At 38.7% G+C, this 25280-nt stretch overlaps 1 protein-coding gene across 2 annotated transcripts in view; it reads left to right on the forward strand.

Moving 5' to 3' along the window:
* The window catches only part of SPNS2 (sphingolipid transporter 2), a 112934-nt gene that overhangs the window by 25833 nt on the left and 61821 nt on the right, over window positions 1–25280 (forward strand). For both annotated transcript variants that reach the window (XM_018553361.1, XM_018553362.1), the window contains exon 2: window positions 22067–22132. In XM_018553361.1, the coding sequence (XP_018408863.1) occupies window positions 22067–22132 (66 nt within the window). The remainder of the gene's footprint in view (window positions 1–22066; window positions 22133–25280) is intronic.

Here is a 25280-nt window from a genome sequence, read left to right on the forward strand (position 1 = left end):
TGACTGCCCGAGGGAATAGTAAAAATAGCTAGGAGTGAATGACATTATTTGGTGCTTTCCAAGCCTCAAGCGATTATATTAGAAAAAAGGATACCATTGTAACCCGTACCATTTTGAAATAATATAGTCATCTACCCAACTGATCTATATATACATTCCTTTTATGCAAGTTATATACCAGGATATACTGCTGCCTGGATAAGTTATTATTCAAAAAGAAATTACCTATACAAAATGTTAACTAGGCCTCTGTACAGCAGGGTGCCTTCACTGTTTTTGAGGCTGTTATATAAAAGTTACTAGAACCCTTAACATCTAAAAGAGTAGATAACTTAATTTCACAAGTTTTAAATCTGCTAACATATATACATCAGATTATGAAAAGAATGGATGGCATTTTTGTCATGTGAGTTAAAGACCCTGCGGTCTATTGATCATAAAATGATTTCTGATTATATGCAAGGCATATGGAAGGGAAGACATTCCTTCCACTTGCTGCCAGACATGGCAAAACAATGTTCCTTTATAAGAGTTGTTGCAATAAAATTAGCTAGTCATGATATTTGAGCTTTCAGAAGACACTTCAACCTGTGCTTCCAGGACACTGGACTCCACCTATTGGAAGGGTGGGGGTTCTGTTATACAGTAGAAGTGAAAAGTCACATAGAGCTGAAAGCATGCATAAGACTGGAAAATGGACAAAGAAGTGATTATTGATATATCATAAGGGAGAGCCCGCAGCTGTCACTATGCACAGCTTCAATATATACATAGGATCCAGCTGTATGCACCACTGACAGTGTTGTCTGTTAATGGGGTCAAGTAAGAGTCAGGACTGTACTAAGACTTTCCTCTCCAAGGGCCACATACCAGACATCTTTAAAAATGAATAATAGAGATATAGAATATCCATTGAATTCACATTACCATAGGAGCATAGAAATGAATGCACTTACACACACACACACACTTACACACACTTACACACACACACTACATACACAGACTTTTTTTCTTAAATTCACATATAAAACTGATGTGCTGATCTGTTTGCGAGCCATTGCAGGCCTATGGTATTGCCAATAAATCATCTTCTATCGCCTTCTTATATTAGCTGTTTTTGGTCCTTATGTGCATAAGTGTCTTAACATGCTCCTTCTAATTTTTTCATCACAAGCATTCCGAAAACTATTTTGTTCGTTCAAAACCCTAACTGTGTATACCCTACATACAGTAATGCAGCCACCTTATCTATGGATTGTGAAGTTGCAATATATTACATTTTTGTTTTTGGGTTTAGATATGCATTAATCACTGCTGTATAATGGCATATAAATTCCATATTTCATATGATTTATCCTGGCCGAATAGTAGTACAGGTACCTAAAACTCAAGCTTCTTTAAGTAAATAATTACAGTCTGTTTACAGTTTAAAATGGCAAGTTTTATATTGCATATTTACTGTTAACCAGAGTCATACAGTGCCATGTATATTTTTACAAGTTTTTTTTTAGTGTATGCTAGACTGTATCCCTTGTGACTGTCACATTGTATAGTGAGAGGAAAATATATAGCAAAATGAGCAACATTCCATAGTAAAAACAATCTTTTCAAATAGTTGCAGCTGTTTAAACTGAAATGTATGTACGCATGTTTCTTATTTTTTTGGTTGCTATGTGAATCACATGACACTATGTGGTTATGTATACAGTACATGCCTACAGTTTTATGCTCGGTATAGGCAGCTGATATAGATTTGTGCCGTGTTCTTGCTGAGTCTTTCTAATGAGGAGCTTGTATTTTGCTAGTTTTAAGGCTTGAGATTTGTTTTAGATGACTGATAGTTCACAAATGTTTCACTTTAATGACATAATTTATGTCTGTCGGCACCTATTACTCACAGCTGGAATTCAACTGGGACCTGACACCTTTTGAAACAAATCTTCAACGTAATTATTAAGAGTAAAGGTCATGTAAAAAGCTTTTTATTTTAGCTGTTATCCTTTATTTGTCCAAACTCCTGCCCTGATCTGTATCTGAGCATAATCTGAGAGTAAAATATTGCAAACTTCATAGAGGAGTGTAAATGGGTCAGGAATATGCTGTTTTCATTAGCAATACATACCCTGCTATATCTGCAATAGAGTGACTCAAATCTACATGTTTTTTATTTGAATGAGGCTACTATAAAAAGATCAAAAATACTAAAATGTTGTGGTATGAAACATCTAGGAATATGTAATCTATATAGAAGTAATAGTTTTTTATGTAGGCAGAATGTTATGAGAGTTATGTTTCTATTCATATCCTCTTTTGAACCTCTTGCTAATTACAATAGGAAGGCTTCACATGCTGCACGATACAGCATTTATGCTACAGCGAGCCACCTGCAGGGTATACATTTGTCCTGCAGAGTTTTTGGATAAGCAGTTAAATAAGAGAAGTGCATATTAGGCATTTCCACTGGCTTTTGCATTTCTCACACATTAGCAATAAATCAGTATTTCTGGTTGATGAACAACCTTGTAAGTTTTAGGCTGGCCACACACTGAATTTGAAATTGTTCAATCTTGCCATCATTGAGTCAACTAATTTTGTTCAAAAGCCCTTAAAAATGCCATCCAGACCTTCTACAGGAATGGAATCCCAGACCTATTAAACAGGTTTATTTTGTGTCTAGCACATGCGCTTTACAATATGTATGATATTTTTGAACGAAAATTACATTCATGGTTAGAACTTCTTTAGTTCAGATAAGAAATTAGAAAAAGTTTCCCTCTTGCTTCTTGGATTTTTATTTTCACCACTGTCAAAAATGAACAGCGTTTAGTCGCCACTAACAATCGAAAATCAACCAAATGTTCTGAAAACAAAAAAATCGGAAAGAACATTTTACTGGTGTATGGCCAGCTTTAGCAATGTTCACTCTGAATGATGGAATTATTTGCCTCAGGGCTTCAGATATCGGTCTGCTGCCTGTATTGAATATCCAAGATCTGCTGTTCTCCGTTGTAGACTATTAATACATTTGTAGGCACCATTTATATTACATGGCCTGTTTTTCTTGACATACACTAAGTGTGATATCTTGTGTGACCACTGTATTGGTCTGCTGCCCTTCTGTCCAGACGTCCTGTGTTTGCTTGCTTTGCTGCTCTCTGTTGGGTTGTCTGAGGAAGGTGTGCTTGTTTCCTCTATCTGCCTGCTCTTGCCTCTGCTAGTGAAGCTCTGTCACTGCTAGCCTGCCGCCAGCCGCCAGCCTGACACATGCTCCCATTGCAACACAAGAAAGTGAAACACTTCGGGGATTTTTAGATATGCCCAGTAAATACAGTATATAACGAGAACTGGTGTCCTTGACACTGGGTAGTATGATGCCTCTTTCAGTATGCTACACATTTGATCATTGTGGGCAACATTCTGCAACTGTTGTACATTGAATAAGAGAAGGTGCTTATTTTAAAGTCATGAAAATCAGTAGCATATCAAATCAGCAGCAGAAATCTTGGAGGTTGTCTAGAAACATGTCATGCAAGTAAAGGATGTTCATATACCAAGTACCATACTTGGTACAAGTACAAGTACAGATACTTTTACACCTCCAAGACTGGACTAGAGAAAAACTCAAAAGTTAGGAGGCAGCTGTCAGTTTTAAGGAGCAATGGCTATGTGGCTCCTGGGATTTGTGCATCCCTGTTTTAATGTATGGTATATATATATAAAATATATATAAAATATATACCAATGCATACACTGTATGCATCGGTACAAGTACTGTACTTGTCTAGGTACTCACAGATACAATTATTGATACCTTTTCGTTTAGTGTCATGAGACAGTTTTTCTAAAACAATACAGACTAAGGCTGGGTTCACACCTAGGCGTATGGAATATGCGTGTTTTGTCGCGCATTTCGTGCAGCACGTTTTTACAGCGAATCGCGGTAAAAAGCGCGCCCCAAACGCGCGTTTCCGAGGGCTACCTGGCTGTATCCCAATGGATACGCTCGGCAAATACGCTCAAAAGAACCTCCTGTACTTCTTTGGGCGTAGGGCGTTTTGCAGCGTGTTCCTACGTAAAATGCTCAGGTAGGAACCATGCCCATAGGCAATCATTGGTTTTCACATGTTGAGCGTTTTACAGAGCGTAGGAACGCGCTGTAAAACGCCCTGGTGTGAACCAGGCCTTATGATTTCAGGACTGTGGTGGAGCGCCAGGGCCTAGTCGTAGCTGCAGCCGCTGCACCCCTGGTAGTTCTCACGAAAATGCCAAGTATTGACACCGGTATCTGAACTGGTTAATGAACATCCCTAATTCAAATATCAAACCATTCACCCAGCCTTTAAAAGATTTTTTTTAAATTAATAAAAAAAAACAAAATGTATCTGTGTGTGACCACCATGGATAAAATGGATGAGCATACATGCCAGGTATCTTGGTTCATTTCCTGTAAGGAAGTTGACATGAATCATTTATGTAATTGTTTTAAAGTGTATTTCCATTTTTGCAGTCAAGTTTGAGGAAACTCTTCATTATGTTTGTTATGGGTTTCCAGTTACACAGCATACCTAAAAATATTTTTTTAAAGTACATTTCTTACCATTTAGCTGTTTTTTTGGTGAAGGTCTTTATGCAGATTCCAGGCTACTCTGAGCAGTTTGAAAGGGAAAATAAAGGGTCAAACTAAGGGACAGACTAAGGTCCCTCTCATTAACATACAGTGCTTCCAAGTCGTTAATCGTTTGTTAGGGCAGACAATGTTCTAATCTAGCTGATAATGAAATCTGCCAGCACAGTATAGACGGGGTTAGTTTTAGTTAACATAACTTCACATTTCTTAACTCTTCCCTCTTCTTAACATTGGATAGGGGGAAGCTAGGTAGGATGTTTAAGCAAGTAAAAGGCAATTAAAAATGTAACTAGCCCTATTTAGATATTCTTTTAGTCTTGCTATGTGAATGGGAACATGTGATAAAAATACTGTATAAAGTAGGTGTTATCCAATTTGGCTGCAAAAGTGGAAATACACTTTAAAGTGGCACAGATCTCACTGCCGGTGGGCAAGATGGAAGTTACAAAGCCAGGATAATATCTATTATATCTCAAATAGATGAGTTTGTATAGTCACAGCTTGCTTCAGTATCCTCCAGGTTGGCCTGTTTAAAGATCCCTTCTTTTTGTTACAGGTTGTAATTAAAGCATCCCCTTGTGGATGCTTTACATGAAAAAAAAGATCACATATATTCCTCTATAGCCTTTGAGACATCTAATATATGCTTTTTTTTTCTTTTATTGCATTATTTCCCTCCCAAGCCCCAGGGTCTGGTAAAGTAAATCACTTCCTGGCTCAGGTTCCAAAGACCCTTTTCTTTCTTACCTCATAGCAGAAACCTAATTCCAGATATATCTGTTCAGTGACTGCAGACAGAGCAGTGAATTAGCTATGTCAGCTATGTATGCATTTGACCCGAACCTTTCAATATATTAACATCATTTCTTGAAACATCTTCTTGTTATAAAGTATTGACTTGGTCAAGAGAAGAATTACTTCACACATTCAATCCTTTTAATGTTCTTTCTAAGACATGCCCTGTCTGGAATTCCTTTTAATATACAGCTATTGCAGCAATCAGGTAAGGTAAATGTCACAATACAAAAATTTCACTCCCAGCTAGTCAACAACAAAAAACCCCAACAAATTCTACACTGTTTCAACAATTTATGTCTGGAAAACATAGGTTTTGGTTGCATAGATATGGAAATATATTTGGAAGCCACACTGCTTTGTCAAGGCCCCTCTGTGAAGTGTAATCCCTATGTCTAGTCTCTCACAAGGTAACAATATTGTCCCAGGAGGTCATCTTTAAGGTCAACGTGAGAGAAAGTTTCCTCCTTAGGTCAAGGCTTAAAGCTGCATCCTGCCACTATAGGCATTGCAGAAACAACAAAGGGATGCGGAACGAGATAGAATGGGAGAGGACAGGATTAAAAGTTACCTGCACTGAGAGAATATGGAACCAACCTTACCTAGCCACTACTTCTGAAGATTGAAAGCTGCCTGGCTGTTATGCTGATCCAGTGACCTCAATCATTTTTCAGACACCAATTCAGTATGCAGATCAGAAGTTTTGACTTCATGCTAACTTCCTAATTTTCATGCTTGTTTGAGGTCAGTGATTCAGAAAAAAACAGAAACAGCCAGGAAACTAGTATCCCTAGAAGGAGTTTAGCAATGGCAGCCCCTTTTTTTCATACTACAGGGTTCCTTTACGTAAGGCTGGTGGAGTGTTTTCCATTATCAGTATTGCTTGGTTTTACTAGTTTTAAATATCACTGTAATGAGAGAATATTGGAGCTATCTTTGTTACACTTTTAAGAAATATTTTAACTTAGTTTTATAGCTATTCATCTACTGTATATAAAAGTTTGTGGACAGAACTAAAATAGAGTCATGTACTCCTATAATATGGCTACCCATTCACAGACCAATTATCTGTCATGGTAATCTGCTCATACTCTGACACTGAAACCCAGATGACTTTTCTGCTCCCTGTGTGTGTTGTAAAGTAGCTACCAGTCCAAGCTCGCTCCCATGATGATGGACTACAATCTCACATTTAGTTTACTTATTTGTATTGAGATTGTAGTCCATCACGGGAGTGAGCTTGGACTGGTGGCTACTTTACAACACACACAGGGACCATGGGGAACAAAAGTAGCCACCCTCCAGAAGGAAGGACAGTGTCAGCACCAATTCAGAGATGATTTGAGGATCTACAGCTGAATGATACACAAATAAGGTCCAGTTTTGTTAAAGCGGACCTCTACACTCAAAAATCTAATTCTACCAATGCATCCCTCTGTGTATGATGATTAATAATCAAATAGACATGTCAGGTGTAAAATGCTATGATTTTGAAATACTCACACTTGCAGAGTATTCCGTTCCTGCTTTGAAAGGGCAAATGACTTCAGTTTGCCAAAGCAATGCACACTGGGATTGCCTTGTCATCAGCAGAGCATTGCTAGAAGAAAGGACAGTGTCGGCATGAATTCAGAGATGATTTGAGGATCTACAGCCCAGTGAGATACAAATAAGCTATGTTTTTGTTAATGGTTAATGTACTTGAATGCATCTTTAAGATTTAATTCCTGCGTTTAGTGTCACTTTAAAATACTGCTGACATTTGTGTAATTTTTATCCAATGTATGGCATAGAGCTGCATCATTTCTCAATATAGCACTCTAACATTTCTATACCACTTTCCTCAAGAAAACAATTACTGGTATTTATTCATCAGTCTGTCAAGCTGTGAGATATATTGTGCTACTGGCAAACTGCTTTGGCATCACTGGTCATACTTGATTGTGCTAACTTTTTAACATAGTATACATTGATCTGCACTGAATCAAATTATATATAATTGTTGCCATTTAGAAAAATTTATATTTTTGTTCAAATGGATTTAATGTTATTGACGATGTGAAACTATGATGTAGGCAATGGCTTTTATTTGTTACTTTTTATATTCAAAACATGGTTCTATATTTAAAGGTACTCCTTTAACCTTAAAAAACAGGGTGTCTGAAAGCCCATTGCCCTAACATGTGACTAGAGAGCAGACCATTTTGTTAGATGGAATACAAGGCAAAGCCCCTATTTCCAATAACTACATTTTAACAGCAGACTTTAGGTCTATCTACTAGTTGTATGAAAAACATTTTGTATTGATTTTAGTGAGGACTGACTTTATTGGCAGTGCTAACATCCAGAGACTAGTGTTTTAGGCAAGCTATTAAAGGGTTATTAAACCCTTGCATGTTTTTGCATATAGCTACTGCTAGCAAACGATTTAAAACTTTTTCAAAGGGTTAATACTTACCTATGTTTCTGCCGTGCGCTCCCGTCCAAACATCTAAAATTTCTCAGGCGGCCGCAAAGGATCTTGGGACGGGCGCATGCACAGTTGTTCGGCCGGGAGACGAGGAGAGGCACATGATAAGTATACGGAGCAGTGTGCACCCGCACAGACACCGTGGGACATGAGCGAAGAGGAGGACAGAGGAGTCAGCGCTGGATCGGAGACCCGCACCAAAGCTGGAGGGACAGCTAAAAACTACAGGAAAGAAGAAGAAGATTGGATTAAGAGGCATCATTTAAGGTAAGTCCTTACTTCAGCAGGAAGGGGGACTTTAGCCTTTAATGTCACTTTAATATAGTATACTCCCAATTTTGAAGAGTAAATTTCCTTGCAAAGTTTTACAACCTGAGGCAGCTTTGTTAATTATATTTAGAGATTGAAACTCTGCTATTAGGAACTACTGTATTTTCCGGCTTATAAGACGGGTTTTGAGACCTTAAAACATCCCCCGAAAATCGGGGGTCGTCTTATATGCCGGGTACATACGGAAGGATACGGTATACTGTATGTAGCTTTGGCTACATACAGTATACCGCGCTGAGCCAATCACGGCAGGCTTTGTATTAATGAATTTAAAGCCTGTATTCATTAATATAAAGCCTGCCGTGATTGGCTCAGCGCTGAGCGCTGTTATCATGTGATAACTGAAGTGAATATTTACACAATTTATTGTGTGAAGAATCTCAACTCCTTTAGTAAATCAGTCAAAAAGTCTTAAATTATTAGAGCTGGTCAGACACACTCACAAAAGATTTTTATCTTTTTTAGCTTTATGTACTCTGTCTGGCTCTCCACAACTGGTCTGAGCTGTTCCATAGATTTAAATTAACAGTATTAGTAAAGCTCAATGTCTGTGCTGCACTACTAACCAGGAAGCAAAGTAAGTACATGTAATTGACAAATATGGTTTGTCAATTAAGCAAATTAAAACCAAGTTTTAAAAAAGCACACATACTTTGTTATGCTTTATTATTAGAGGAACTCTAGTCTAATTAAAAACATTTATATACCGTATTTGCCGGCGTATAAGACGACTCGGCGTATAAGACGACCCCCTACTCTTTTTGTGTTAAAATATAGGTTTTGGGCTATACTCGTCGTACAGGACGAGTATAGCCCCAAATAATGTTTAAATGCACCTACTAACATCCATGGCGGTATTCCCGAGCGTGGCTCGGGGTTAATTTTCAGTACCATAAGCGGTAACCCCGAGCCACACTCGGGATTACAGTCTCTTACCTTGTCCACGATCCCCGCGGTGTCCTCCGTCTTCCGCTGAGTCAATCACGGCAGGCTTTGTATTAATGAATATAGGCTTTGTATTCATTAATACAAAGCCTGCCGTGATTGGCTCAGCGCTGATAACAGCAGATAACAGGGATTTGTTTTTCACAAGATTGAATAATTCAAGTGAATCTTTGCTATTCATGTGAACATTTTGAACTCTTTAAGTAAATCAGTCATTAAATATTCAGATGCTTGCATAAATTAAGTGGTGACGGAGTGTCTTTAAAAAATTGCATGGTAAACTTAGTATAAGATTTCCTTGTAAGTGTGGGGTCTTGCTTAGACTATTTCCTGGTATGTGTTTCAGGCTAGTGAGTATAGAATAAGAGATTATAGAATCACATGTTTGCTTCTGTGTTAGCCACAATCCCGTGAAAACTTTTAAATGGGTTTAAGTGTATCACAAGATACATTAATACAATGGAAGAAAAGAGGGGTATTATAACTCAGGATATGGTAAGGTGGAAGGGAAGATAAACACTTCTACTTTACAATTACAGAACCCTCATCTACATGCTGAAATGTTTGCAAAAAAATGAAAACTTTTGACTGATATTAATAGTAATATGAATCTTAAGGGTTTATGTAAAGCATACTTTATTAATTAACATAGAAATTCCTTATAGCAAAGCAGTTTTCCCTGCTGTAGTTTAGTGCCTCAAATGATACGCAGTCATTAGATGTGTTGGCTGCATTCATTTTCAGGCTAAGAACATTTTCAGCAAGTACGGAAAATACCATCTGATCTTGACAGAAATTTGAGTGTCCTTGTCACTTCCTGTAAACTCAACTGCAGGCAAAAATAATGTGCTCTTTCTAAAGCAAACTACTTATCTATCTTCCCCCTAGGTAATGGTGATAAACAAAGGCAGACATACTATATGTATAGTTCTGGGTGGCAACCATGGCTCCCTCCATACATATACAGTGGAGGAGTGAGCGACACCTGTGTCACCTGCAGGACTACCGGCAAAAAACTAATATAATGCAGCCATCACATCTAAGGACTGGTTTGCTGCAATGTGTAACATTTTCGATTTGGGATTTAGATATGCTTTAATAAACGTGGATGTAGTATAAATTGGCATGGGATAAGGTGGATATTTGCCTAACAGTTCAGATTGATGGAACAGGTTGCTGGTTCTGGTGATAGTTTAGTGTCAGTTGATAGTTCAAATCATAGTTTAGTTTTTGGGGTTAAGGGTTGAATTATAGTTAGGCTTAGGTCTAGGGGTTGAAGTTTGACTGTAAGTTTAAGGGGAATGATAAGGTTAATTGCCAGAAATGTATTAAAGGAGAACTATGGGGTGAGTGGATTACACTCATCCCCATAGTTAGAGCCGATGTAACATATCAAAGATTGTCAGTCACCGCACAGGGATTCCCCCTTCCCCTCTCTGATCCTCCAGCGCTGACTGGAGGGAAGGACGGGAGAGGGGGCAGGCATAGCTGGCCTTGACTCTAGATAGGCATAGCCCGCTGTCAATCAGCCTGCAGGTTGGATCTCAACAGCATTGTCGGGATCCGTCCCGGCTGCAGCGCTCTCAGCATATAGCAGGCAATAGCCCACTATATACTGAGTTTTGGATCAAGGGAGGACATTAGTATATGTCCTCCTGTGACCCTAAAGAAAACTATGGGAAAAAAATGTTACCCCATAGTTCTCCTTTAATTCTGAAGCCCTCATTCACACTGAGCAATTTGTAGCGCTTTTTCTGCTAAAAAACCCAGCCCAAACAAAACTTCCATTCATCTCTATGGTCATGTTCACATCTATGCGTTTTGTCGCTGGTAGCAAAACGCCTGTTGTTTAAAGAAAGTACATGAGCTTCTTTTTGGCAGATTCTGCAATTCTTGGCCCCATAGACTTAAATGAAAACACTGAAAAACACACATTTGCTGCGTTTTTGCTTGCAGCATTTTGTTCAGACCAGACTAGACTGGACCCCAGGCATAATGTACCTTGCATTCCCATGCGGCCGATTGCATTGCAGCCCCCTCCTGCCCCACAAAATAATGAGCCGGCCAAAATGCGATGCAGTGCATTCTGGCCAGAATCGGGCTGGAACGCACTGTGTCTTGTGTGAACGGGGCCTAAGAATTTTGTTCATTCAAGAAAAAGTTTCCATCCTGCTCCTTCGAGTTTTTTTGTCATTACAGTCAAAATTGATCGTCCATTTGATCCCATCATCTAAAAGAAAGTCAAATAAAAGATCTTTCACATGAAAGATCTTTCGCAAATCTAAGCAGTTTATGGCCAGCTTCAGGGTTAATTATTATAGTGAAGTGTAAAGGGAAAGTATAATTAATATAGAGTTCTTGAAATTATTTTATACTATTTTATAATTGTATTAAAATCCAACAAAACCACTTGTAGTGGATACCTTTGTTACACTTTTATATACCAATACAAATCTATTGAGCTAAAATCCAACAAAAGTAATATTAGGTGTATCCTAAATACAAATAAAGTGACAGTTACTGAGATTTGTTATATCTGTATTTGGCTCTGGGAAGTCCAGATGTGGTCCACATGGAAACATTAACAACTTGAACGAGTGAGCATGATTGCAAATATGGGCAGTGAAGGTGCTTTATGAATGACACAAATCTTATGATGGCCATCCAAGAATAAAAAGGCAGCTCATGATCAGCAAATATTGTAGATCATTATATGTGTAGTCATTGCTAGGAATGTCTGTAATTTGACCTCAAGTTTTGTGAAGACATCTGGGAAAAGCAGTGAACCAGTTATAAAAGCAGAGGATGTTGGAAAATCCTGTAGTAACTATTACCATACAAGTGTTGCCATGGCTGCAATCAAGAGAAATTAGAATTTTGATAGTTATAGAAAGTCATAGCTGGCTACACATTAAAATAGCTAATTTTAATAACATTACATGACAAATTGCATGTGTAGTAGAAATACATGTGTTCGCTGTTTTTTAATGAGACTGAAAATACAAAATACAGTCAACACTTTACAGGGCAATTGATGATTAACAGTGTTGTGTTGTTATTTGGAAACAAGCATTACACTTGCTACAACGTGTTGAATTTTAGTTTCTATTTACAAGCATGTATTCTTAGTAAATATTTTGGAGCAGAGTAGAGAGTTCTGCAGCCTCTTTTCAACCAGAAGTACACTTGAAGTGAAGAAAAAAAAAACCCTCTAATTGTGGTGGCTAATTATAATAACTAATTAGGCCACACTGTGCCATAATATGACCCAGGTGGAATCAATCCTTTACATGTAAGTAAAAATAAGACTAAGGCATAAAACAGCGTAGGCCTTCCAGTGGATAGTGGGTTTAAGTTTAGCAACCCTATGTGCCCATAAAATAAGGTCAGCTGCCTACCTGAATATACTGAATGACCAGGTTTTTCCATCAATGGATTTTTTCTTCTCTGAGGGCATTATCCAAGAAGACAATGCCAGGATTGATTGGGCTGAGATTGTGAAAGAGGGAGCACGAGGTTCAGGGAGCACGAGGTATCATTTTCACACAAGGATTTGCCACCACAGAGTCCAGATCTTAACCCCTTTAAGAACCTTTGGGGTGTGCTAGAGAAGGCTTTATGGAGTGGTCTGACTCTTCCATCATCACTACAAGATCTTGGTGAAAAATGAATGCAACTGGATGGAAATAAATGTTGTGACATTCTATAAACCTATTGAAATGATGCCACAGCAAATGCATGCGGTAATCAAACCTCAAGGTGATAATTCAATAAGTACCTAGCAATAACATTTTTTTTTCTTTTTGTAGATTAAAATAATAGTCCAATAGACTTGTGAATATCCCTTGAAGAAATTAATTCCAGTATTAACTGTAGGGAAAAGATGACATTGTCTGTGATAGAAAGCTGTCCAGTAATAAACAGAAGACAGGTCATAGGACAAAGCTTTTTGTACTACAAGGTAAAAGCATTAGCGACTGTAATGTCCATAAGAGTATGCCTGGTGCACAGGCGAAGCAGTGTGTACACTACAGGCTCACACATGATAAGAAATAGTGTTTCTGCACCAGTAAGCACCTAGATGCTGAGTGTGCGAACCCTGCATATAGTATGAGATGCTCCAGGCTCAGCTGCAGTGCTGATCTCTCTTAAGGCCATGCGCTGAACTAAAAGGAGCTCTCCTTAAGTGGCATCCCCTGATTTATTCACAGCATGAATAATTCATTAAGGCAGTGTGCCACGAGTTTTCATTTTCAATCAATAGACTTGGGGAAAGGATGCGTATATGTCAGTAGTAGCAGCTCATCTAGAGCTAACTAAGACTGTACAGCAGAAGACCATATCTAAGAAATGCTGACAATCAAAGAACGCTTTGCATGATTATTGAGGTAGATTGCTGTCATAACCCATCCATGTTAAAATCTTAAGTATTAAACAGCATACTGTAAAATATCAGTGACAGGAGAAATTCTTATTTCCTTAGTACACTTTAAGGGCAAGACTATATGTTCTACTGTATCACACTACACAGTAGGATTTGTATGTCTGCGATCAATTTCTGATACAGTGACAATGGCACCCTATCAGATCTACCACACAGCAGCAGAAACACAAGCAATTAGCCATACAAAGTAGCGCAGTGACATAATCAAGCTTGATAATCACTTGATTCTAAATTAACTGGTTTTTCTAGATGGTTGAGGCTGTCAGATGTTAAAAATGATGTCATCTGACATATTTAATTAGACAAAGGACAGTATGTGGAGCACAATACCTTATGCTTACCCATCTGAATTAATATTTCTATTGTCTGACTAAAAAAAAGTAAATATGATAGGTTGCTCTGCTATGTACTATTGTTTACCTATCATTGCTGCACTTTACATTGTCTAATTAGATAAGCCCAAATGTTTACAAATTCCTGCAATGGAGAGGTGTTTATTTTACATTTCTGACAATATAGAAACAAAATTAAAAATAAGTACAGGAAGGTGTGGTTGTGTGGTTGGGGACAGGTGGTCTGCATGAATTATCTTATTGTACAGCTCTGAAGGTCTGCTTCAACAAGCAAAATTCGCTATGGGGCTACTGATGCTGTGCAGCAAACACTGAAATTGTACTAAAGTCGGACAGTTTACCTTTTCGGAGTTCAGTGTAATCCCCAGCACCTAGCACTCTATGCACCATATCACAGGTCATTGGAAGTGTACTTCCTGAAGCCTGCCTTGTGTGACACCCTCTTTCTGCTTCCTGTATCATCCATCATATTCAAACTTTTAAGGCTGCTTTAAATCCAACTGATGGTTTTGAGAAACCTGTTATTACTTACGTTCTTTTTTCTGAAGTGGGTGTGTTTGGGAATAGCTCTTCTGTACCCAGAGCTGGGGTTATCAGATCATAAAATTACAGACAAAAGGAGTCAGTAGACTGATGGGCCACTACAAGATCTGCATGAAAATGAGAAATATCAAGCAGGAAGGTTATGTTCTCTGTATGCGTGTCATGGTTTTAGGTTGGCTTCACTGTCCCTTTAAAGATTTTACTTGGTATTTGTAAAACAGATGCATATATTTGTCCTGGATATTTTCATGTTAAGGTTGGAACTTATTAAAAGTTCTCAATCTGTTGCTATTATTTGGCTGGATAAGACCAATTTCGAGGAAAACTCCAATTATGGATATGGGTAAAGTTCCTCTTTAAGGGATATTTACGACTAAAGGGATGCAGACACTGCAACTTTCTCATTAGAATGCTAAAAGTGCACCAGGTGGTTATAATAAACCAGACCCAAACCAGGAATCAGTTTGGAAAGGACATGCTGAATCAAACATAAAAAAGAAGAAATCTGCAACAAAGTTTGTTGAAATCCTTGCAATGTACCTTCATCACCCAAAGGGGATTGTTTTTTTTTCTCAACAAAAATAGTTACATTTTAATTATTTTATTACTTTCCTCAAGCAATTTCATGATACGATGCTTAGTAACACAAGTGCTGTGCAGTTCTTTATAAAGCTGGCCATGCACTTTACAACCATCGCATGACTTGAGTCGTGCGATGGTTGTAAAGTAATTAAAAGCTCGTACGATCTGTCCATCTTGGACAGGCAGATTGTACTTGCGATCATCGAAAGCCCGCCTCGCTGAGGGGCGGGCTTCCGGTGACTCGAATGCCGCAAGGGCAGAGAGCGCTTGCGCGCGCTGACCCGTGCGGCATTTGTCTCCCGAGAACGCCACTAACCTGCCGACAATCGTACGATTCTCGGCGGGTTTTCGAGCCTTCTCGGGAGACAAAAGACGTGCATCTGTACAGTAGAAACATTCGCACGCCTTCTATACACCTGCCGATTATCGTACGATCGCGGGATTTCGTACTGGAATTTTACACAGGAAGCCATATAACATAAGGCTGGCACTGATTATATAATGTGTAGTTATTACAAAGAGGTAACAATTGTTGCTCTGGAGTGCCAGGTTGTAAATAACTTTTTATTGCGGTTTTATATCCACTGGGTTCATGCTGGTTGCATCTTTAGTAGTCTATGTATATCAGTCAGAAACTACCATGAATAAGCCTTTGGCTACAGTAGAGGAAAGTTTGTGGTATGCGGTCACAACAATAGGAAGTTAGTGGGAAGAATATGCCATTGTAGTAACTACAATTATCTTGAAAAGGAAAGGCTGCATGTGGAAGTATGGTGCACCTGCACCACTTAAAGTCACCAGAGCTTTAGTATGGTCCCCTGTCATTTGTGGTTTTCACATTTACACTGAAGCATGTGTCCTCACAGTATGCTAGTTTTTTTCCACTAAGAAACCATAAGGGGGTATATTTGTGAATCAGAAATTTACTAAACATGTTGGAAGCAGAAGGGGGCATTTAAAATTCAACTCTGGGCACAAAACAAAAACACTTGCATGCCCCCCCCCCCCCCCCCCCCCACAACCACACACACACACACTACAAGGTTTAAATGTTATTTAGTTCTAAAAGTTCTAAAACAATACAAGATATCACTTAACTTCCTTCACCAGGCTCCATTGCCCTTCTCTTCTCCCTAGCACTCTGAGCAGTCACTCTGCATCATCATGTACAATTCAGGGCTATTAACCCTGCATTGTACATGATGGAGGCAAGTGTGCAGTCACAGGCGGTAGTGCTATAGGGAGGAGACTGTGGAGGACTGATAGCACGGATGAAGGGAGCCTGTCGGAGTAAGGTAAATGTTACTTCTTATCTCTACACATCTAGACTTCATCAGCAGGAAACTCTTGATGTTCGGGAAGGAAAGGGGAGGCCCGCTGCAAGGGGTTTTTGTCTTGGGCCAGGAAGTATTGAAGTGCTGCCCGGTCAGAACAGCCTGGGATACAGGTAGAGCGGGGACACTGAAAGCTGTTCATCAAAGTCATCATGGCCCACTCATGATATCAGCACAGTCTGAAGGCCAATGTGAGGGAACCTTCATGTCCTCCCTTGATATTTTTGTCTGCCATATTCCCTACTGCTGGGATGGTAGAAATAGATCCTTTATATCACGTAAAATATGGAACTGAGCAGGGTATTTCCAGATGTGATTTAGAGAGGGCGTGTTGTATTTATATAAAATTTAAATTAAGTCAATTTTAGATGCTTGAGTAAAAGTGTTTCTTTACAGTAGTGGTTCAGCATAGTGCTTACCATATACTTTGTGCTTGATTGAAACATTTGATGGTAGAGCAACATTGAAAACATATTGGCACATGTGGTTAAAGAAGCTGTCATTTTCTGTTATATAAGAAATAAAATGTGTGATTTTATTAACTACATTTACTGAACAGTTCAGTGCTGCTGTGATGGAGGAAATTGAATATTTACTGGTAGTGTCATGACAGGTGACATAGGCGTGCCAGCTTCCTGTATCCTGCCCATGTTTAATCGAGTTTACATCAATGATTAAAACTATTTTCATTCCAAAAAGTAAATGTGCTATTAAAACAAACAGCAGATCCTGCCGTGTGTAATGGACACAATTTGTGGAATGCTAATGGCGTATGTCATCCATAATTATAACCACTCCCGGATGCAATTAATATTTTATTACAGAAGCGCAGAGAAGTATTTTTAGATCTGCCAAGTGAATAATTTCATCTTACGTGGGCCATTAAGATGACCATTGAATTATGAAACCTAATGTGCACTATATCATAAAAGCAACACATTCAGCAGCAGATAGAACACCATTCTATTATTTATGAGAGTGGTTTCATTAGTTTGGGAGCTTATAACATAGTATAAGGTTCTTCCAATCCTTATGGTTTTGCTGACACAATGCTGACTCGTATATAATGTATTTATATGTTACATATCAAGTAATATTTACCTGTAGCTATGCTGTTGGAAAATTATAAAAGTTTTGTGGAAAGACATTTTCATGCGTAACCCATTGCAACCAATCAGACCTAAGCTGCGATAATGTTTGGGCTTTTGAACTAAGTTGTTAAATAAACCCATTTGTTATCCTTCTCCCATGACCTAGAAAAGGTTTAAATTATTTGCCGATCATTAAAGCGGAACTTTACACAACATTTTAATGGTCTTCGAAAACAGTTACTTTTTAAGGCATGCCAACTCTCAAGGCTGCCAGTGTGCTTATTTCAGCTCTCAACTGAGCTTTCAAGCCGTCAAATGGCTGGTTCCATAGCTGATCACATGTGTGGCACCATGGCAACTGCAATCCAAATAGAGTCTAAGATGGCTCCTTCCTTGGCTGTAAAGGATAGGGGGTTGTAATTCAGCTTTAAGTAAACAACTAATACAAATAGCACACTTTAAGCCCACATGAAGGGTAATGACTAGAACCTTCTGAAAGTTTTTGTGCCACTGAGTAAAACTAGTGTGCACTTCAAGAGTTCTAGCTCCACTGATTTCCAGGATTGTTCTGTGTCAGTGACTTTCTTCTGAAGCCAGAAATTACCAGGCAACCAGTTTTTTTAAACGAGATCTACAGTTGCCCACGAAATGTCCATTAGTACCTATGTCCATATAAATCACATGATAACGAGCCTAGGCACATGAAAAAAAATGTATCTGCGCTATTTTTGGCTAAAACAACATATCACATGTTAAAGTGTCTTTAACATGTCTATGTGCATTGGGCTACCATACAGAATAAATGGCAATGCACATAAACCATGCATCATGGTGCACATGGGTTAACATCAATCATAACATCCTTTAATGCACTTATAAACACAGACACATAGTCATTAATTCAGCTTCAGTAGTCCTGAGTTCTGGTTTCTTTTACTGATGAAGTCACTATGAATAAATAAATGCTTTGCTGCTAATACAGTTGTAGTTTCATTTTATATTTATAGGTGTCATGTGAACTATGTGTTAACTTTGATATAATGCTCTATAAAAGTACCCAGAGTTGTGCTCATGACTGACTGCGTAACTAACATCATTAAACACAAGGTGCGGCTTGGTGTGTATTAACATTGAGAGTGATGCGTATGTGGGTTAGGAAGGCTTCTTCTATCAATGACATGTTAGTAAATGCTACCACACTTTCCACCCAGGTTTTATTTTGATGCTATGCTGAGAATCACTTTTTATAAGACTAAAGTGCTTCTACAGATTGAGTCACATGTTCCCTGTTTTGTCAAAGGCAGTAAGAAGTGAGGAAATTAATGCTTTTAAGGAAGCCTTGGAGATCTGATAGAATTCTGTGTACATGTAGGAATAAAGCTTCTGAGTAAAACAAAAAGTCTTGAAAGCACGTAGAGTGAGTATTTGTGCAAATCAGACAATATACGTAGATACACCTAGGGCCTAGTCATTAGCCTAGGGCTCTTGTTTAAGTGCTGTCCTGCCCTCATACTTTGCTGTTTATTTCAATAATTAAAACTGACCTTAGAACATCAAGTTAGACCGGAGCTGGTTTGCAGGACTTGGCATGTTTAAAACCAGCATATTCCTTAGGCACATCCTTTAAGAATAGAGCCTTTTACACGCTGACACAAAAATAACAATCAGTAGTCACGATCACCTGATTTCCTAAAATATAATTTTACAGCTTCGTATGACGATATTGAAAGATCCCATCACACACTTCAGGCAGATTATTTTGCCCTTGAGATTAAATGGAATGCGTATGACTCACAATCTAAAATAGATACCTACAATATGAAACAAAGCACAGTAAAGATCAAATAGTGTTGGGTCAAAGCTGAAAATAGCAGTGACTGTGACATTGTTTCCTGACCACCTGAAACGCTTCCCATTATGGGAACATTCAAACATAAAGGGACAGCATGCATAGAAAAGGGTGATACTGCCCTGCCTATATGTAGTATTGGTTTCATCATCTTTTATCTTGTATGTGCAAGCAGCCCCTCCTTGTGTGTGAACACCTGTATATCTCATGGGAGTCAATGTTAAACCAATGTTACCGATAGTTGCTAGTTACAGTAACCTATACACACTTTTTCTAACAAAGATAATGTGGTAAACTGTGTCATCGTACAAGAGCTGTTATGAAGGATTCCATCTCTGTCTGCTCATAGATAAATAGGCTCATAGGCATCTCTCTGCCATATAAAAGATAAGGTTTTGAGGTGGACCCTTCTACTTACAACACATGTCTTTAAACAAGATTTGAAATGTTACTGGACAACTCAACGTCAGAAACTATTCTTATTTTAGGCTCTTAGAATATAGTTAAAGAAGAACTCCAGGATATGTAAAACGTAATCCTTGCAGTGGGGCCCGCACTGCAAGGATTAACTGCTCATTCTGGTTGAGGGGCAAAAATAAAGAAATATATACTCACCTGTTCCTCGGTCCTGCATCGGTAAGCGCTCACCTATCTCCCTCTCTATTCTGGAGGTGGAATATCCCTCAGTGTCCTCACGTCTAATGTAGCTGCATTGTCCTTAGACGGCCAGAGCCCGGGGGGGGGGGATTCGGAGAGGCTGTGCGGACCGGTCTATCAGCAAAGCAGGACTAAGGATCAGGTGACATTTTTTTAAATTTTAGCCTATATTAACCCTTGCAGTGCAAGGGTTAGTTTTTACATGTGTTGGAGTTCTTCTTTAAAGGACCCGTTCACGTGAATAAAAGAAAAGAGCCCACCTTACTTATCCCTTCAGTCTCAGCTAGAACCTTCCCACCCAGGGGCTAACTTCTGCTTCTATTGTTTACATCCTTGGGCACAAAATTTCTGCAACACTAGTAGTACTGCCTCATTAGGGTTTTAGGAATGGTAGGCTTTTTTTAAGTGAACTTTAATTGTATTTCTTTTGTTTAATTAGAACTGTAGCTTTTGGAAGGTTGTGTAAGCAAGGAATATAAATATATACTTGCAGACTGACAAGTGTTATGCCCACACATGCTTTACCTTGATGTCTTGGCAGTCCACTCTCATTCCAATGATTGTATGGATTTTGTTTAAATTGCAGGCTACATCCCAAGCAGTTGGCTGTCAGTCTAGTCAAAAGCTGAATTGACTGCCAATTGGTTAAATTCTCTATATGTATCGGACATTATACTTATAAAAAAATATGTGTGCTTAAACAATTATCCGAGACTAATTTTTGATAATTACCTGTTGTCAATCACTGTGAGGAAGGAATATACTTCAATGGTGAGTTTATCTGTGCATTGTTTGCAGACATATAACAAATATTTTGATGTCCTGACAACAAAAAGCAACTAAACTGAGCTGGTGTATGGCTATTTAATTACCATCCAACAGCTGAATAGCCACATACACATCCACATTTATACGAGTATGTATGTCTAATTGAAACACAAACATGCAACAATAGAGTACTGACGTTTCTAACCTGCCTATTGCCTTTTACTCATGGTAGAAATCTTATGGTTTGTGTAGTTCCCCAAGACAGCCTAGCTTTCCCCCAGTCTGGACAATGATCCTATTGTCTATAGGTACCTTGATTGTGCCTGTATCCTGCAGACTGTTATGACAACATACCTTTTTGAAACACGTGGGCACCTAAAGTGCCAACTCAGTGAACTGCTTCTAGTTTTCCTTATCGTGTTTTCCTTGCCTTTTGTAAAACTGTCCTGTGACACATGATAACAACAGCAGGAAGGGTCATTCTGAAAGGTTTGCACAGATGGTTAATATCGCAATATCTAACGTTAGCCTAGCATTTGCTTTTTTCAAGAAAACATTTAATTAGGAAGATGCAGGGTTCTCCAGCATACAGTCTGTACTGCAGGTGAACGTAAATATTCTACAGACACACCAGTAACATAGTCTTGGCATATAGCTAATGGAAAGGTAGTGCTATTTAGGAGTCTACTTAAACCACTCTTTGTTCTTTTGTAATCATTAGTCAACATGCTCTTATAATAGGGGACCTACATAATGCTCAGGCTACAGTATAAAAGAATAGGGAGATGAATTAACAGCAAAGTGCAGCAAACCATTCCTGGCTACGGAAACAAAACCACATACAAAGAAAGCAAAACGAATTTCCTAGGTACTTTTTATTGACCTAAATGTGTACGCATTTACAAAGCAATTGGGCTCATGTCCTGGAGAGAGGGTGCATTAGGCGATGCTAGGCATGGACAAATTTCATCTGTTTCGTTACTCTACTTTAGTACTTAACTTGTTCCTTCATTCCTATAATTCTTTCCCAAATCTTCTGCACATTGTGAGCCAGTCTTTTCTTGATTTCTGTGTTCTGCAAGTATACTTGTTTCAGTCATAAATGTGTGTGAGGTAAATTTAGTTACCCATAGAAATAAATACATGAATTGTACAGTCACGTTCATTTACTGCAAGTAAGGTTCTTACAGTGTGCACCATGTTTGTCTGCTACTGTCAGGAGCAAATCATGTAAATTAGAACAGTAGATTTACCTATTCTTTCCATTTTTTACAGGTGTTCTACTGGACATTCAGCAACACTTTGGAGTGAAGGATAGTGGTGCTGGTCTACTACAGACAGGTAATTATGAGCACACACATTACAAGGAACTGCATTTTTTCCAAACGTTTTGCATTTCTTCAGTAGCTATGTAATTCTGCATTTAAGGTGCAACTTTTCGTTTTGGAAGGGGATTAGAACACCTGTCAGGATTTTATTGCTGTCTGTGTCCCTATTAAAGAGATTCACCCTCTATTCACCCTCTATTTGTCCTGGTGAATGTTATCACTGAAAGTTAAAGTGAATTTTCAAAATTTTTGGTCATCACCAGAACAGGAACAGATGGGGAACACTGTTTGGGTACACTAGTTCTGATGATCCTGCTGACCACTAGGGATTTCCTCACTTTGGAGGGATTTCCTTTCACTTCCTGTTGTGGCTATCAGACAGGAAGTGAAAAGAAATCTCCCCAATGGGACTCAGATGGCAAAAATAAATTGACGGGTTTTAACTCTCCCTTACTCTATCCAAAACGCAAAAAAAAAATTCTAGCTTCAGTTCTACTTTAACCTCCCTGGCAGTATTCCCGAGTCTGGCTCGGGGTTAACTTTCAGTACCAGGAGCGGTAACCCCGAGCCAGACTCAGGAATGCACAGAAAAGTGTCACTTACCTTGTCCCTGCGAGCCCGCGGCGTCCTCTGCTATACGCGGCCGGCATCTGAGTTTTAATTTAGTTTTTGGGCGTCACAGCGGGGGCGGAGCCAGCGGGAAATTCAAAAGTGAAAAATGACATTTACACAGGATACACAGAATACAATGTAATCTGCTTTAATTACACTTATGTATCAAACTATTTCACTTCAATGTTGTCCTTAGAGCTTTGTCCAGTGCCCTGCCTGCTTTTTTACTGTTCTTTCTGCCTGGAAACTTGTGAACGTCCATGGCATCCAACAAGCGTCCCTTTAGGTCAAAAGTGGTTTTAGACCAAGTAGAAACAGTAACCTATAAGTAGAAAACAGCAATAGTAAATTAGAATCATTGCAGAATTGAGCGATAGCGATTCGTTGGGAAATTCGTCCTCAGACACTGAAAGTGACAGCGATAGTAAATTAGAATCACTTGCAGAATTGAGACACTGAAAGATGCTAAAATCCTGAATAATCATACCGCCAGGCTGGTTAAATTGCTAAAAAATAGCCCACAAAACGAAGCACACAGTGTGATGCAGCTTTACCAATAAAAGCGAAATAACGCCAAACTTGGGTTTTAACATTCCTTTTCCCTTTAGCTTGAGATGCTTTTACCCAAACAGATTGAGAAGACTAAACAGACGTTGCAGATGGTGCTCTAGATCTTCCAGAGTTTAGCTGCTGCTGCTCTAGTTCCTTATTACAGAAATAGTACACTTGGTTCCTCTTTACTAATACTCAGTATACATATCATGAATATGGCTTTTCAATTAACGTGTCCATATCTCTTTTACAATTGCCCAGTGTTGGGGGCTCTACAACAAATCTGGTTAATTTGTGTTGAAATATGTGGAAATGCTGCTCTTAGTTCCGCAATCCTCTTGGGAGAATCTGTCTAAGAAGCATGTTCTGTGAAGACAAAACAGTGGTAATGTGTCACCTCTAGCAAAAAAACACTGCTGGAACAATTACTGTGCAAACAGAATGCTGTAAAAAAAATATGGAATTGCTTTACATTTATGGCAGGAGTACAGGCTAAAAGTCTAGAATATTTGTAAATGGTTTCTAATGCATCCTGTACCATTATAAATAGATAATCGTATGATTGATTTAAAGGAAACCTGTACAAGAGAAATATTGGAGCTTCTATTTGTGACATCCTTCTGAAAATACTACCTGCCTGGCTCTCTCTCTGGCTTTAATACTTTGAGTCACTGACCTGGAACAAGCATGTTGATTAGACAGTCATTGTTAAGTGCAGATTTTACATAGTTGTTCCACGTCAGTGACTAGTCAAGGCTTTGAATCAGCATGATGACCAGGCTACTAGCATTTTCAGCAAGAGATGTCGACAGTGGCACTGCCCATATTTCTTACAAAGTTAAAACTAGGGAGTAATATTTAGAAATACGTTAAAGCTTTTTTTTCCCCTGGCGTCCCCTCCCCCACCACCATAGGCAAAATTATTGCTTGTTTTTGCAACCATGGTGATGGAATTGTGTCTTCTTATCTGTTTATCTGTCTCTTTATTCATTTTCTAACATGTCTTCCAACTGCTGTGTACAGATTATGAGTCAAAAAGGCAAGTTCCTGTGGGGGCCTTACCTTGCAAGTATTTAATACAGAACAGTGTTCCCATAGTGCCCAACTGTCCCTTATTTGGAGGAACACTTCCTCTGTTGAAACCAAACCTATTTTTTACTCTTTACTCCTCATACTCTCTTTTAGCTCTGGTGTAATAATACATGTATTGCCATCATTTATTTGCTGAAGCATGGTACATCACAAATCCTTGCTAAAATAGGATATTGATCTGCATATAAATTACATCCATGGTAATTAGAAAGAAGGCCTGACACATTAAAAACATTATTGACTGTATTAGCTCTTTTATACCATTAAATGTATTCTTTGGTCTTATTGAACTGAATAATTAGTGTATAGACAAGCTGGGACTAAACAGGATTCTTAGGAGTTGGAAAAATGTCCAGTGATGATGGCAGGATTTGCATAAAATGTTAATATTACCTTTTTTACATTGTACATGTGGGCTCCAGGAGAGTTCTAAACCAGCATTTGGATGAAAACACAGGCTCTTTTTTTTGCTGTGGTCCATCCATTAACATCCCCTTTGTTTACCTACTTGCCAGAAAGCGTAATGGGCTGTCTAACAGGCCAATAAGGCTGCAACAGGTGCCTGCCAGACCGGGAAAGTAAGCAAAATATCTCTGATCACTGTTTAATAAAATGACCCAGGATTTTGTTTTTTCTGGACCACTTTGGAATTTAACTGAGCATGGTTGCAGGTTACATCCTGATGATAGTTCAGTACTCTGCGGGAGTCCTCATCTTTGCTTTAAGAATATAGAATGTATCCATTCCAGATTGGTTGCAATTCAAATCTGCTGCCGTTTTGATAAATTCTCCTATTGTATTTAGACCAGAAGATGATTATCTAGAAAGTTGGTGTGCATGTTAACCATACAGGAGTTTCTTGATTGCTATCCTTTTGAAGCCATTCACATCTGTGCCTTTGCCTG

This window comes from Nanorana parkeri, unplaced genomic scaffold (assembly GCF_000935625.1).
Source record: "Nanorana parkeri isolate BGI_ZX_2015 unplaced genomic scaffold, ASM93562v1 scaffold118, whole genome shotgun sequence".
Lineage (NCBI taxonomy): Eukaryota > Metazoa > Chordata > Amphibia > Anura > Dicroglossidae > Nanorana > Nanorana parkeri.